Source organism: Polyodon spathula, chromosome 11 (genome assembly GCF_017654505.1).
Source record: "Polyodon spathula isolate WHYD16114869_AA chromosome 11, ASM1765450v1, whole genome shotgun sequence".
Classification (NCBI taxonomy): Eukaryota; Metazoa; Chordata; class Actinopteri; order Acipenseriformes; family Polyodontidae; genus Polyodon; species Polyodon spathula.
The window spans coordinates 36,785,564-36,801,530 of NC_054544.1; the positions used below are offsets into that span (position 1 = coordinate 36,785,564).

Sequence of the window (15,967 nt, forward strand, 5' to 3'; positions counted from 1 at the left end):
TTCTTTTCTGTGAAGAGATCATCGCCCTGTTATTTTCAGTGACAATTGGTACAGATAACCTCTTATTCAAAAACATCTGTGTTACTGTAAGGTCTGTGAGGTCTGGGTTTTTAGTGTAAACGCGCTATGTGCTTTCAGAACAGGTAATTACATTAGTCAAATGTGTTTAGTTGAACAACACCTGTTCCATTGCATATACCTGTTACCTTTATAAATTGAAGCACCTTTCTGATGGAAATGCACATGCAGTAGATTCCTGTTGGTTGCATATCCCATGAACCTAACAGTTGTATGCATTTAACCAGTATATACAATTATAAGGAACATATATGTACATTTTCATAAGAAAAGTGCTTCACAGTTGTATCTAATTATCAGGTATACCATTAAATGTACCTGTAATACACTATATATTACTGATAATTGCATACTTTGGTTAACTACATCCAAGTTTTAGGCACATGGGCTATGTAATTAACAAGAATGCACCTCAATATGACTTAAAACAATGGGTTTTGTAATATTTCATGTTGGATTTCAGTGACACTTGCATGAATTGTCGCTCAATAGATAAGGTAAGATATTGAACAAGCCTAATTGTCTGTGTTTACAATTAGAAAAACATGAACTTGCACTCTCATAGTAAATTTTAAAAAAGCACAGGGTTTCAAGATTTCAGAAAACAATATACACATGGTACTGCAATCAAGGGTCCTCATATATTGACACTCACTGAACTTGTTTAGTTCAAATTGTCTCTGTAGAAATTGTGAATTTGTGACTATTGTGAATGTACAGTTGTGAATATTGTGAATGTAGAATACATTGGCGACTATTTTTTGTTTGTTTGTTTGTTTGTTTTGTTTTATTTTGTTTTTAAATCTATTTCACAAGTATATCAACAACCGAAGATATGCAATAACACGTCTACCTAAACTGTATGTAAAAAACATATCGAAACGTTGGGCAGCTGGCTCTTTGAGCCCATATAAAATAGAATAAATAAATAAACTGCAAATACGGGGTCTAAGCATAGGGATCTACGGACTGACCGTAACTTGCTAAGTTACTAAGGTCGTGTCCTTTTTTTTTTTTTTTTTTTTTTTGCATCACCAATGTTGATGCTCATGTAAAAATTCTTGTAAAGTACAAAAGAGTACTTAATTTTCTGTGTTGGTTTGCCGTGTAACATAGATTTGAACTTCGTTCCAACAAAAAACAATAAAAGCGTGGATAGCATGATATTTACTTGTTACAAGAACCAGTTTGCTGTGCAGTTCGCACTAGTGTGACGTGTACCTTCAAGTTCTCTTAGCCCTGAGCCTACATCTTGGCGTCACTTCCTGGATGATGTCAGCGTTAGCTAGTTAGGCGATGAGGGGAGTAGAAGCGGCGCAGCGTGAACCGAGAAAGGAGGATGAAGTGCAGGAGGCTGTAGAGAGACGCGGCAGCTTGGACACTGCTATCACCACCACTAACCTGGAGGAAGATTCGCACTCAGACATGGGGAACAAAAAGGAGTTTTAATTACATAAGCATCAAACCTGGACGCATTGTAATTAACGCGCTCAGGAGAACTGGAAAGAGGATATATGCTTTTAAAAGGGGATTGTTGTCTGAGCAGCGAGAACTCAAGGATGCTACGGTGGATTCGACAACAGCTGGTATGTTAAGAGTCCCCCATGTCTGAGAGTTACCGTTTTGTTATTGTGGTTCTGGCGAGACAGGCAAGGAAGGGAGTTTCCGGGTATATAGCTCCGAGTCAAAAGGTGCATAACACAGCATACGTGAGCTCAGGAAATAGCATGGCTTAATTAGTGGAGAAGGCCTTAGTGTTTAATGGTTAGTGAACAGTTTACCTGGTTGCAAAAGTTATTAGACATGTTATACTGCTGCTAGGTTGTTACGGAAAACACGTAGGCGTTTTTCAAACTAGTTTTGGCACTTAATCTTGGCTGGATGTCTGTCTTCTCACGTGAGGTTACTTTTTATGTATTTATTTATTTATTCATTTAAATATGTTAGTCATACCATCCGAAGAAGACCATGTTATAAATATGAAGCGTTTCATTGTAATTCAGATGCGATCATATCTTAAGTGACAGCACAGTTCATCGGGATATGCATTCTTTGGAAACTTTGACAGAACGTGTCTCTAAGGAACACCTTCAGAGTATGAAAACGGTACTTCATTGTGTTACTCTGGGGCAATCGGTAGAATCGGTGACACGCCCAAACAAGAGTTCCGAAATTTTAACAGTGGCCAAAAGTTTTTTATCGCCCTATTTGCTTCATAAAGTCGAACGAAACGTGCTGAATAATGTTACGTTAACAATAACATAGTGAATCGCATACCGCATTGTAGTTTTCCCTATACTTAACGAGAAACTGACACAAAACTGAAAAATGGTGAATATTGAATTGTCTTTCATGTTCTTTCTTGTCATGCAGACAATATTTGTAAGTGCTACACTTCATTGTTAGTCTCTCGTGTTATAGGTGGAATTAGGTTTTGCAATTCTGTACTTGACAATCCCGGAATTGACAATCTGAACCATTTCTGGTTCAGGTGTTATGTTCCTTTAAATAAAGTAAGTAACAAAGTATATATTTAAAGCATTTGTATGATACACAGTATAATTTAATACTGTGCTAGAGAAATAAACATTTTAAAATGTTTAACAGCCAAGGGAGGGTTTCATTGCTAAAACTTTAATCAAGCAAAACATGCTTTAAGAGAATGGTGTTAAAGATTTGAGCCAAGACTAAATTACATTTTCTGGATTCGTGAATAAACAATGGAGTTATGGGGTTTTTATGAAGTAAATTAATTGGGCTTACTTGAACTGTATAAGTAAAGCGCTTCTCTCTGCAAAATACTTTAGGCATAGTGTTCTATAATCACAAATGCAGTTATGTTAGAATTTCTAACATCAGTATATATATATATATATATATATATATATATATATATATATATATATATATATATATATATATATATATATTATATTGGAAACCCTATTTGCAATGTGTTTCTTGAATTCAAGCAATGTAACCAAAGCCATTAGGACCCCCCATTTGAAACATTTGGGGAATGTAAGGAAGGAAACATTACCATCCATTAAGCTACAGTTAATTTGTTTAGGACTCTTGTTAGGTAGAAGTAGTTGATTTGAAAACAGGAACTGATACAGTAGGTAAAAACACTTCTCTGAAGAGCCTTTAGACACCAGAGGTGATCTGATAAAGTATACATTTACATCTCCTGGGTGTGAGATTGAAAAGAAACGTGTTTGATCACCCTAGTGGATGAAAATGAGAAACACACCAAGTTTATTCACACTGGATTTTGTAATCCTGTATTTTGTGATCGAGATTACTTTTTATATGGATCATTTTGATCCGGTTTTTCAGAAAATGTCACTGCTGGATTACATTTATGCAGATAACAAATAATCACGAAATCCAGTTTTTTGAAGTAGGCTAGTTCTTAGCGCTGTAAACATTTTTTGAAATAACAAATTTCTGGCAGCTCATCTGGCAACGTAGACGGCAATTTAGCTGGCCGCCAGCTGGAAATGAGAAGGCTGCTGACTCAACCTCTTTTGCTCGATCTTAATGAAAAGATGGCAAAGCTTGTCAAGAGGGCACCTGTAGACGTGCTCCCCTGTAGTGTTTTATGGCAGAGGTTTACAGGTCAGAGGAGTAGTGTTTTTAATTTAATACCATGATCAAATGATTATTTAACTAAGATGGTATTCCCATGTTTCTGTACTTTACCTTTATATTCTTACTGGCATAAATTCCGTAATGCAATTTTAGCTGGTACAGGCACACTTCTTTCTTTACTAAGCCTTCTTGCCTCAATTTTACCATCTGAACAAAACAAGTGTTTGTTGATACTGCCTGCCTCATGGGTGCCAACTACAAACAAAACTGAAATTGAAAAATGAAACAAAAAATTTACCTTTTTTTTTTTTTTTTATACAGAAAATACAGAACGTAAGGTTGCGGATGCAACCCCGGTTCTCTGAAAGAGAAAATAGCCATCAAGTAATGGGTATCACCGTCAAGTGATAGGATTTGCTGAGCTTAATATAAAAGCGGTCTTTCGGCCTCCGTAGCTCTGATGTCAGCGCCCCGCCCCTGCAGAGCGTAGGAAGCCCAGCTTCTTTTGCTTCAGATGGCTATTTTCTCTTTCAGAGGACCGGGGTCCGCAAACGTTGTTTAGACAATGCCTGGCCCAGCGTTCTAGAACCATAACACACAAACAACTGTTCAGTGTGTCTGACACCCCTTTTACAGTCAATATAGCACCTCAGTGCCCGCACCGTGCAGAGCATGTGCAACCGTTGCTCCTCCACAGAAGAGAAGGGAGAAGTATGGAATGCCATCAACTCTACAAATTGGTTCATGTGGAAGGGTGATATTACTTTAGGCAAAAATGCAGAGTTTTATTGCATGGAGACTCTAGAACCGTCTCCAGTGAAGCGAGTGCAAGAAGGGTGCACTGAAAGTGCATGCAGCTCGCCCACACGTTTTGCTGAAGCAATATCCAGCAAAAATGCAGTGTTTAGAGACATGAGCTTCAGATCCACAGTGTGGAGTGGCTCAAATTGGGCTTTTATAAGGGCTTTCAGCAACACACTTAGGCGTTACGAAGGGAGGCTAGATGTGCTGGGAGGACACAGCCTCCTCGCACCCTTAAGAAGTCGGGACGCCAGGAAATGGTTCCTAGGTGATAACCCATCTATGTGTATGTGACAAGCAGATATGGCTGCTAGGTACACCTTCAATGTGGATAAATTGGTTCAATGACAGCCCTAGAGCTGACAGGCGTTCCCGTTCAGGGGCCAGACCCATAGCTGCAGCAGCTGGGGGAACGGGTGCCACAGATCACCCTGAATCTGAGAGAGGAAATCTGCCCACAGGGAGATCTGCCTCGGCTGGCTGTGCAGGAGTTGCACCAGGGTCGAAAACCAAGTCCTTCAGGGCCACCGAGGAGCTACCACAAGCACTGTAGCTTTCTCTACCCTGACCTTCTCGATGAAGGCAGGGAGCAGTGGTATCGGTGGGAAGGCATATAGGAGACAAGCTGGCCACTCGTGGGCCAGGGCGTCGACTCCTACGGGACTGTCGATGTCTCTCATTGAGAACCAAAGAGGGCAGTACGTAGACTCCAGCGAGGCGAATCCTGCATCTGCTCTGCCGAACCACACCCTGATATGTTCTACCGCCCTGGCGTGGAGACACCGTTCCAAGGTCAGGGGACCTCCTCTGGAGAGGAGATTCATGGCATAGTTGAGTCGGCCCAGTAAGTGGACTGCTCGAAGACAAGCCAGCCGGGGCTGCAACCACAGTAACAGCTGAACCGTCATGCGGTGAAGGCTCAGAGATCTCAGGCATTCCTGGCGGTTGATATATGCCACGACTGTGGTGTTGTCCGACCACACCAGCACGTGTTTGTTCCGGATCACCGGAAGAAAGTGCTGTAAGGCGAGATCTACTGCCCTGTTGATGTGGGCTAAGGCCCTGTCCACTCTCCCCGAGTCCCCACACCGTTCCAGACTGTGCCCCAGCCATTTGTGGTGATTACTTTCCTCCGGAAGATGGGACCCATGGTTGTCCCCTGATGAAGGTTGGAGGGGATCCTCCACCAGTGCAGAGTTCTCCAGTAGGACTGGGATATCACCAGCCTGCAATGTTTGTCTCGTTGCGGGTGAAGCACAAACAAATTGAACCTGGAAAGTTCTTTGGTGGAGAAGGCCCAAAGGAAGGGCCTGCGAGGCAGCTGACTACAGCACCATACTTACTGTTTCCCTCACCCAACTGTTGTTGATGCTGATTTGCCAGTAAGGTAACTGGGAGACAGGGGTTGAAGGCTGCTGCAGCCCTTCAGGGATGCTGATCCTTAGGCCGCGAGGGGGGCGCAGTCGCAGGACCCTTGGGTTGCTGGTTATTGCCGCTCCTCCTAGGGCGCCAGTTGCCCCTCTTTGCAGGTTGACCGCGCTGCGGAACAGGTGCTGCCGGGCATGCAGAAGGAGCACGAGCAGGCAAGGTGGGCTTCTTTAGAAGCAGCTGGCCGTACTTCCTTGACCCTCCCTGGTCTTCAGGTTCGTCTGGAGCATCTCCCCCACTGCGGGGCCAAAAGTATGGCCAAGAGTGATAGGGGCGTCCTGGAGAAAGGACTTCTCCTGTTCCTTAATTCTAGCCTGGGAGAGCCAGAGTTGTTGTCTGATGACCACCAGCACCGGGAGGCACCGACCCTCCGCTCTGGCTGTGAGTTGGGCCAGTCTGGTGACTGCCATGGAGACCTGATTTAGCTCCCGTCTCTGAGCCGCCATGATCACATCAGGGAGCTCCTTGATAAGGGTCGCCTGATAGTGAGCATGCTCGATATGTTAAAAAGCCTAGCTGCTTGGAAGCAAACGGCATAAGCTTTCTTGTGGTGTGTCTCTGTAGTCCTACATTGTTTATTTGGATATTGTAGGTCCTTCGTTGGCCCAGTGCCTGGCGCCTGTACAAGGGCTGCATGGAAGAAAAAACCTGAGCTTCGGCAACCGTACTAGGTGTTGAATCTGGCTTGGACCACAAGACTGGATAGGGGTCAGTGTCTTGCTACGCACCAGCATAGCCAAGGGGAACCAGGAGCCCTGGGGCTCTTGTCCCTAGGCCATTCCACACCTAGGCATTGAGCCGCCCTCTCAACCAGAGCCTCAAACACAGGCCCTGGAGATGCCTCCGGTTCCTGCTGCAGCTCGTCTAGCGAGCTGCAAGGAAGTCCCTCCTGTATGAGCTCCTCATCGGCAGAATCCTGTAGAGAGAGGATGTCCTCTTCGAAGTCTGGGATGGGCTCAGTCTCTGGCTGAAAAGTCGGACTGGGCGGCTGGGGAACTGGCACAGCTGTGGCTCCAGAGGTCGACAACATGCTCATCATGTGCGACTGTTGCCCCATTATCCACCTCCATAAAGTGACCAATCTGGTCCGTGAGGACCGAGAGCCCGCTTGGCTGGTCCCTAGGGGACCTGGAGCGCACTCCCTTCTTAGCATGAGGTGAGCGTTCCTCTGAGGGGGAGTGCCGTCGCTGGGGTTGCACGTTGTACTGTACGGGTACTGGTGGAGCACGTGTCTACACGGGGTGCACGATAAGTGCACAGGCACAGGTGTGCCGATGAGTGCACGGCACTGATGTGCATGGGAGAGTGCACTAGCACAGGTTGTGCAGGTAAGTGCATGGACACGGAGGTGCAAGGGGTGCATGGGGATGGATGTGCACAAGGCACAGTATGCATTGGGTGCACGGGCACAGGTGTGCAGGGGCATGGGAGTGCGCGGGGGGCATGGAGCACAGGGCACACGTGCTCGTGCACTGCGAGGATGTGATGAGACACACTTGGGGAATAATTCCTCTGATAACCCAATTTAAAATTTAGATCGGGATATCTAAACTAACACACAGTGTTTACAAGAAGCTTGTGTGCAGCTGGTGTCTGGAGCAGGCTAAGGTCTAATAAAGTCCACTGCTGTGCTTAAGGTAGGCCCAGGGCCAACACACACACCTCATTTCTTTCCTGAAAGAAAGAAAAACAAAAAGTTAATTACAAGTAAATATTACAGTAATTAACAATAAGGCTCTAAATAATAACCAATGAGACAGGCTCGAGAGTCAGCAAGCAGAAAAGAGAGAGTAGCTCGTATAGTAAGCGACTCAGCCAAGTGCTTAAGGGGCAGTGCCAGCCGGCACGCCGAATATGAGAGCTAAAAGTGGGCGCCAAACCAACTGAACCCGGTGATTTTGTGGCCCGCGCTCGGCAAATGTAAAACTACAAATTCAGTGAAATAAATCCGGGGAAGGGGCAGCCGGCCAGCTTCCTGTGCACAATTAAGGCAACGGAGGGTTCAGACACTGAACTAACTAAATAAAGAGAGTTGTAAGAACAAAAGTATAGTTACTTTCAATCCTGATGAAGGCTGAAAGCAAAAGAGGCTGAGCTTCCTACACTGTGCATAGTCATTCAGCACCCGAAGGGCGGGGCGATGACATTAGAGCTACGGAGGCCTAAAGGCAGCTTTTATATTAAGCTCAGCATAATCCTATCACCTGACGGCGATACCGATTAGTTGATGGCTATTTTCGAATTGAAAGCGAACCTAGGTTAACGTGGCCCCGGCTAGAATGGGTGTCTCCTAAAACAATCAATAGCTTCTGTATTTTTTAATATAGGCACCAGTGAAACGTAAACATTTGCTGCATACTGTAGGAACTACAGTTTGATCTAAAAGTTAACTTCATGTAATTCAGCAGGCATAATAAATGTTCAGCCCCATAACTAAATATTGTTCTGTTCACCATTCTTTGTTTTAATCACCAATCTTTGCTTTCTGCAGCAACTGAAAATAGGGTAAGTAAGATGTAAACAAAGTAAAGCTATTTTCAAAACATAAGCTAAACGAATTTGCGAATAGCAATCGTGGTAGTAGTACAGTTTCATCCTGAAATCTGTCTTCAGTAGCACATGGACTTTTTATGAAAATAAGACAGAAAATCCTAACATCCATGCTCACTGTTGTGACTTCAGTAGCAACGTATACCCTAACCTGATAAAAAATCAGAGCTGCAAAATAATGTTGGATGTACTAGGCAACTATCCCAAAAGTTACATAAATCAAACAATAAACTGCATTGTTTAATGTTAAAAATCAATTTTTACTTGATCAGCTTCCAAATGAATTTGGTCACATACAAACAAATGAGACTTGTCTTTTAAAAAGTCACTGCATAGTGAATGTATTATTTTTGATGAGTCATCTTGTATTAATAAAGGTGGGATTGTGTTCTTGCCTTAAGCTGTAAAGTAGTGATGATAGTCAACACTTGAATAATATCCTTGCTTGGCTGATATGATGTTGCTATAAATAACATTTTGTGTACCACTGCACAGGGTCCAATATATTGGGGTGTGCAAGTCACAAGACAAGAAGCTAGACTAGACTTGTCTCCATGTAGTACCATGTGATTTATTGCATTTCAGCATAAGTTTTAGGAAGACAATTTAATGAAGTAGTTTGCTTTCCCTGGTCTTTTTAAATTTTTTAGTGGGATAGCCTGTGTTGTGTTTTTTTTTTTTTTTTTTTTTTTGGGGGGGGGGGGGTGGGTTATTTAGTCATCACTAATAGTTTTTACCCTGGTTTTCTCCCCAATTAGGAATGCCCAATTATTATTTTTATCCCGGTTCATTGCTGCAACCCCCCGGTGACTCGGGGAACTTGGAGCACACCTCCTCCGAAACGTGCTCCTGCCAATTCGGCATTTTTCGCACTGCGGATCCACAGCGAGGCCATCAGACCTATAGCGCCCGAGGACAACACAGACCTGAAAGGCTGCACTGCAGACGCACAGTCGCCCTATCGGAATAGTCTGATACAATATTGAATATATCCTAAAGCAGGGGTAGTCAATAGGCAGACCGCAGGCCTAATCCAGACCACCAGAACATTTTGACTGGCCCACCAAGTCATGTGCAATAAGAACATAAGAACATAAGAAAGTTTACAAACGAGAGGAGGCCATTCGGCCCATCCTGCCAATTGAGCATCATTTTTTCACATCTCATCAAGCACTTCTGTTTACTGGATCCACAGCGAAAAAAGTGTATCCTATTTTCTGACCCCTTTTTCTAGCGCCCATTTGGACAACACAGACCTGAAAGGCTCCACTGCAGACGCACAGTGTCCCTATCGGAATAGTCTGATACAATATTGAATATATCCTAAAGCAGGGGTAGTCAATAGGCAGACCGCAGGCCTAATCCAGACCACCTAGAACATTTTGACTGGCCCACCAAGTCATGTGCAATACATAATTTAGATAATTTTCATATGTTATGGTTTGAGTTTAGAAAAATCGTACTTCACAAAGAGGTCAAACAATGAATTGTACCAGTACTAACAAAGCCTATTATTGTTAAGTAGGTTTTCCAAGCCAATTAAATTGTTACCGGTAAAACATAATATAATGTTTTTTGAAAACACGTACGTAAATCAACGTGTATTCATGTTATTCTGTAACGTACTCCTGACGGGGAAAGTACACAGTGTTTAGCGATACCTGACCCGGGACAGCAAAATCAGTTGGAAGTCGCATATTTGCCCAGTTCTGTAGATTTTACACAGCATAATTTAGCCAGATTTATGGTGAGTGAAGTCATGAAATGAATGAGTACCAGTACTACAAAGCCTATTATTGTTAAGTAGGTTTTCCAAGCCAATTAAATATTACCGGTAAAACATAATATAATGTTTTTTAAAAACACGTACGTAAATCAACGTGTATTCGTGTTATTCTGCAACGTACTCCTGACGGGGAAAGTACACAGTGTTTAGCGATGTGTGACCCGGGACAGCAAAATCAGTTGGAAGTCGCATATGTAGATTTTACACAGCGGCCAGATTTCTGAGTGAAGTCATGAATTATCGATTTTGAGTTTTACACGTTTTTGTGTACTTGACAGTTCAAACTATCGTTTTATCAAGTTTATTTTGTGAAATAATGTCTCCTTTATACTGTAAATAGACAGTTTGGTAACAACAGCGACCTATAGTCAAAATTTGCTTAAACAAAGACTAAAATCCGTACAATTCACGGAATCACAGCAACATTGTCTTTCCACGCATACACATCATCCGGGTATCTTTTGAAAGCTGTAGTTTCCATCTTTCCCGCTGTGTAGGTCATTAATAGACTGACATCTTCTTTAGCCAATGAAAACAGTTTTAAGAAGTGGTTGCAGTGTAAACATTTCTGCCTGTTGCTATGCGTGACGTCATTTGGCTTCTTGTAGTATCCACCGATTGGCTGAATGCCTCCACGCGCTTTGACTTCTGGGACAGCGGCATTGCTGTGGTTGTGAACGCAGAGAACTTGTGATATTAAACCCCGGCAAAAAACAAATAAACAAATAAATAAATCACAGGCGAATTATGTCTTTTTCAAAAGAACAGGATGTTGCAGATTCTCTTAACATTTTACGATCCAGCAACATGGAATCTGCTGCGACTGACAGACAGTTGATGCAGCTGGTTTCGGGATGTTTTTGTGATGGTGCATGCTCGTCTGAGTCTGACAGTGAGAGTGGTGATGTAGATGACCCTGATAATGTTGACAGCATAAGCGAAGATGATCGTTTCAGTGCTGATTGTGATGACGACGCGGCTGTCATTGTTGAAGTAGCTTTGGTGATGGAGAATCATGTCGCTGACATTGTTATTGATATCAATACTAGAACCGAGTAATTATTAATTACATTTGGAAACAATCCTGGTCCAGGTTGATCATTGTGTCTGCTGGTTTCTTGTTCCAAATGAGCTCAGAATTACTTAATCAAACCCTCAATCGAACCAATAATTAATTTGCCTAATCAGAGCTTTTTAATGATTTTTAACTCTTAAATGGCTGGTTTCACATACCGATTAGCACTAATCCTGGACTAGTTAATGTTAACTGAGGTAAGGCGGTCCAAGATATGTATTTCAGAATATGCAGATACCAAGTGAAATGTAAATGGTAAATGTAAATAGTTCAGCACTTTTAATTTGAAAGCATTTACATTTTTGTTTAAAAAAAAAAAAAAATAGCTATGAATTGTAAAAAAAATGAATTTTTCTATGTTTCAATAAATGAAAAATAAAGATTTGTATCATTTAATTTCATTTTCATATTTTGCAGAAAGGTATGAGGAGTTATTGGTGAGCATTTGGCGTATGTGTCAGAATTCTAACATAATGGTTGCTAAGGAAATAGCTGGAAAGTAGGTGTCCCATGTTTCAACTTAATTTTCTCAAAATGGCATTGTCTGACTTTGCTGATTTCAAAATGTTATATCTCTGGCCCCATTTGAGATATATCAATAAGTTTGGTATTATTTTAAAGCTTATTATATGTCCAATCCATTGCCACAATAAAACAGTTTTTGAATTTTTTGACCAAGTGACTGATTTCGCTGTTCTGGGTCACATTTGTGTGGATTCGTTCTCCAAGATGAGCATTGTTGATATTATTAATATTAGTGTTCTGTTTTGATTGATGCATATCTTTGCACCTCCTCATTGCTCTTACTGATCTCATCTGTAACTCAAGCCCCTTGAGGACTTACCACTTAAGTTACTGTGTGTATTCACAGATTAGCAATGTACTGAATGTAAAATTACTATATATTTTGAATATTTCTAAGCAGTGATCCAGATAATCTGTGTACCTTATGTTTTTTTAATGCATTAAAAAATCTGAAATACCCACTAAATTTAAATTTAATGTGTAAAAATATGCATTGCAATTTTGCTGCACTGCAATATTTCTCCAACAGCTTTGTATTCTGACTCCAGTCCTTAGCCTTGTAATTTCCTCAAAGCCTCCAGTCTTTCCTTCTGCACTGTCTTGAATTAATTTTACTTTTTAAATAGAAGGAACAAAAGACACAAGATGTTTTTTGTCCTGTGCTTTATTTAATTGAATCGGTTGTAATTCAATTTCTTCTTCCTTAATTCAATATAGTGTACCTGAAGTCAAATAAAATGGGATTCTAGAACAGATGGTAATTTTATGCAGACACACATTCTTGTTCACTAGTTTTTAACATGGGGGAAAAGTACAATAAACCTCAATTTCTTTATGGTAGCATGGTTCGGAATATAGGTCAGTTTGGATGTATAGGTTTCAGGTCGGCAAGAGTGCTGTACCTCATATATCCCACTCAACAGCGCAGAAGTTGTTTTGTTCAATATGCATTAACAATAGCCTTGGTGTTTAGTGGTTTACTAATCTGTTTGCATTCTCATGTGGTTTATACACTAGAATCTGCTGTTATTAACAACATGTAGCCTACTGTAAATTGTTGGTTGAAATTGCCTGTAAGAAAGCTGAAAAGGCCCTAGGGTCTGATGCAGGGCTTGAAATTAACTTTTCAATTGGATGGAAAAATCCCACAGCCACACAGTCATTTTACCGGTCAACGTTGGTCTGGAGGGCTACGATGACAAAAGAAAATGTAAAAACAAACAACATTTATGAGCAGTCTCAACAGGGTCTGAAACAATCTGCCTCGTGAGTGAAGATATAGTGTCTGAGATGTGTTGGGCATCTACCTTCTCCACAGACTGCATTCACACAAACTGCTCAGTCACCAGCCCTTTCTGGCAGAGTCATGCATGTACAAGCTCCTCTTCTGTGACAGCACTATCGGTTGAACCATCTGACATCACTGACAGGACCTTTGCACCTTTTATTTTCTCTTGCAGCTGCCTTCTTTTTACCTCAGCAATGTAGTGCATACTCTTGCTTGTTTGTCATTCCTAGATTTAGCCCGGTCTTTTCATCAACCCTATATTATTAAAAATAATAATAATAATAATAAAAAAATGCTGTTTTCTATTGTCACATTTTCTGACTGAGGATCTGCTAAGCATTAACTTACTTTGTTTTTTCAAGCTTTAAACAAGTCAGTTCAATATACAGTTGATTCCAGTAAATAGTAAATTTGCCAATATTAACCCTTAGCGGTCCATTTATTCAACGCTTTTTAGGTCCAATTTATTTGCACTGTTTAAAATTTTTTTTTTCAGAGAAACAGATTTAAAAGGCACTGAATCGCAAAAGTACACTCAGTACTGCATTTCCTGCCAAGCCTCACCCCTTTTTAGCTGTATTCTTCACATACCTTTCTCGTGAAAGAATGGTGCCACATCCCTCCTGCAGAATTCCAGAGACTGGTAGACCCTATGCCACGGCACATACAGGCCGTACTGGCTGCACGTGGTGGCCAAACGGCCTATTAAGGGACTTTACATTGGTGTTTCCATTTCTTTGTCCACTACCTGTATGTATATACAGTGGTCGGCAAATGGCAGCACGTGGGCCAAATCTGGCCCCCTGGCAGGGCTAAGCGAGAGCGGAACTTCATTTTAACATTACCGCAAGGGGGCTGTCATAGGGGATTCTCCATATGACCTTCATATATTTCTTGCGAGTAAGCAGAAAATTTAGTGTTTTGCAATATTGATTCCAAAATACAGGACTTGCTGATTGTGATGATACATTTATGCCTCGCTATGATACAGGAATCCTCATATGATACACAGGAACGCAGAATAACATACAACACAATTCAAGAGTAGCATACTTTTATTTTAAATGCTTCATTACATTATGACAAATTTAATGAGAAAAATAACACTGTAGTTCTGCGAACATCAGGTGTGATAGACGTGACGGCGATACAAAGGCAGTCCTCCAAAGATTCTTGTGTCATCCTGTTTCGTGCATCTGTTTTTAATATTGCATTAATTGTGGAATAAGCTGCTTTGCATGTGTATGTAGATCCAAACATGGAGAGAACAAAGAGAGACAGCTGTAGTTGTCTGGACATATATAGGCAGACCAGAAAGAGTTCAGATTTGCTTTGTTAATGAATTTAGTTTGCAGCAACGACGATGCCTGCAGATATACAACTAGTTCAAGTTGCTGCTTCGTCAATTGCAGGAAGCACTTGCTTTGCATGGGATGAGAAATCATCATTGGGGTTGATCGGCTGCCCGCGGGTCATTTGGCCCACTGTCAAATTTAATTGCCGACCACTAACTTAAGGTAAAAGCTGGCTCAGTGCTGCCATCCACTAGAGTGTATGGTGAGCAGAATTTATAACCTTGCAGCAGCTTGGAAACAGCAGACATTATCTTGGCAATAAAAAGCCCACGTCAGTTGGGCAAAACAAACAAAAGTTATAGATAACAGCAACTACAGAGCTGGTACCATAGGGACAGCTGCAGGGCATCAATTTAGGTTTTGCCAAATAAGGTTTCACAACAAGATATTTCAAACAGATAAACATAATACCATGTGTTTCCAAACAAGTTTAGCTTTAAATGTACAGTAGCTTTTACTATTATCAAACTGCCTAATTTGTTCTGGGTTTGGTTTTGCAACAACTTGATGAGTCACGTGGGTATTACAGTAGATTGGGGGTCAAGATATTATGGAATAATACTGATATGTTTCATCACTTCCAGCAATGAAGTTTCTGAACTAGGAAAGTCAGAAGTCTCCAAACCAAGCTATTCTGTAGCTTTCCTTTGTTTTCATCTTTGTTGGGAGCTGATAAAACGCTCGCACTTCTCAGAAATCCTTCTAGGACTGCTGTTCCAGTGGCAGTTTACAAGTCAATCGGCAAACAGATTTATAAAATCAAAATTCAAAGCTCTATGTTTTCTAATAGGGGGGCTGCCTGGTTATTGCTGACAACCATTTAGTAGTGGATTGCTGTAGCCCAGCGGTTTTCAAACTGGGGTACGCGTACCCCTGGGGGTACTGGAGAGCTCCTCAGAGGGTACGCGAGAAAAATCCTTTAATGGCGGACAACGGGATTTTTATTTATTTTATTATTTTTTATTATTTTTTCCCACAATGTAGTACTGTGTGACTTGGCAATCAAATTAAAAATGTTGAACCTCCTTTCAAATAGAAGCACAACCGTACTGGTGTACATTTCCTTTCTGTTGGGTGAAGTTAACTATAAACACCCAACCAGATGCTGACAGTGAGTGAGCGTTGAGCGCACACATCGCTAAATTACATATTTAAATAGCATGGCGTTGGTGTGCAGTCTGTAAGCTAAAACTAAGAAAAAAATAATTGTTGTATGATGTTGCTTCTTTTAAAAATGTGTAGTTTTTACTAGGTACGTTTGCTTTCTGGAGTTTAAATGTTCAGAGTTTGTAGTTTAGTTTAATCGGTTCAGTGTGTTTTGTCAAAGTGTTTTTAAATAACAGTATTATTGAGTTCAGCAGGCAGCTGTGCCGCCCTGCTTAGATTTGGTGAAATCACTGCGCTGGAGCTGGAACGTACACGACTGTGTTGTCTTTGTGTTTTTTGACTAATTTGGTGAAGAACTCCTTTGTCAAGTAATAGCCTAC

General features: G+C 41.4%; 1 protein-coding gene across 3 annotated transcripts in view; it reads left to right on the forward strand.

Annotated features, from left to right (window-relative positions):
• Positions 1-1,358: 1,358 nt before the first annotated feature.
• Positions 1,359-15,967, forward strand: part of LOC121322886 (phospholipid-transporting ATPase IF-like) — a 44,569-nt gene continuing 29,960 nt past the window's right edge. For all 3 annotated transcript variants that reach the window (XM_041263391.1, XM_041263392.1, XM_041263393.1), the window contains exon 1: positions 1,359-1,664. In XM_041263391.1, coding sequence (XP_041119325.1) covers positions 1,593-1,664 — 72 coding nt within the window. In that variant the 5' untranslated portion in view covers positions 1,359-1,592. The remainder of the gene's footprint in view (positions 1,665-15,967) is intronic.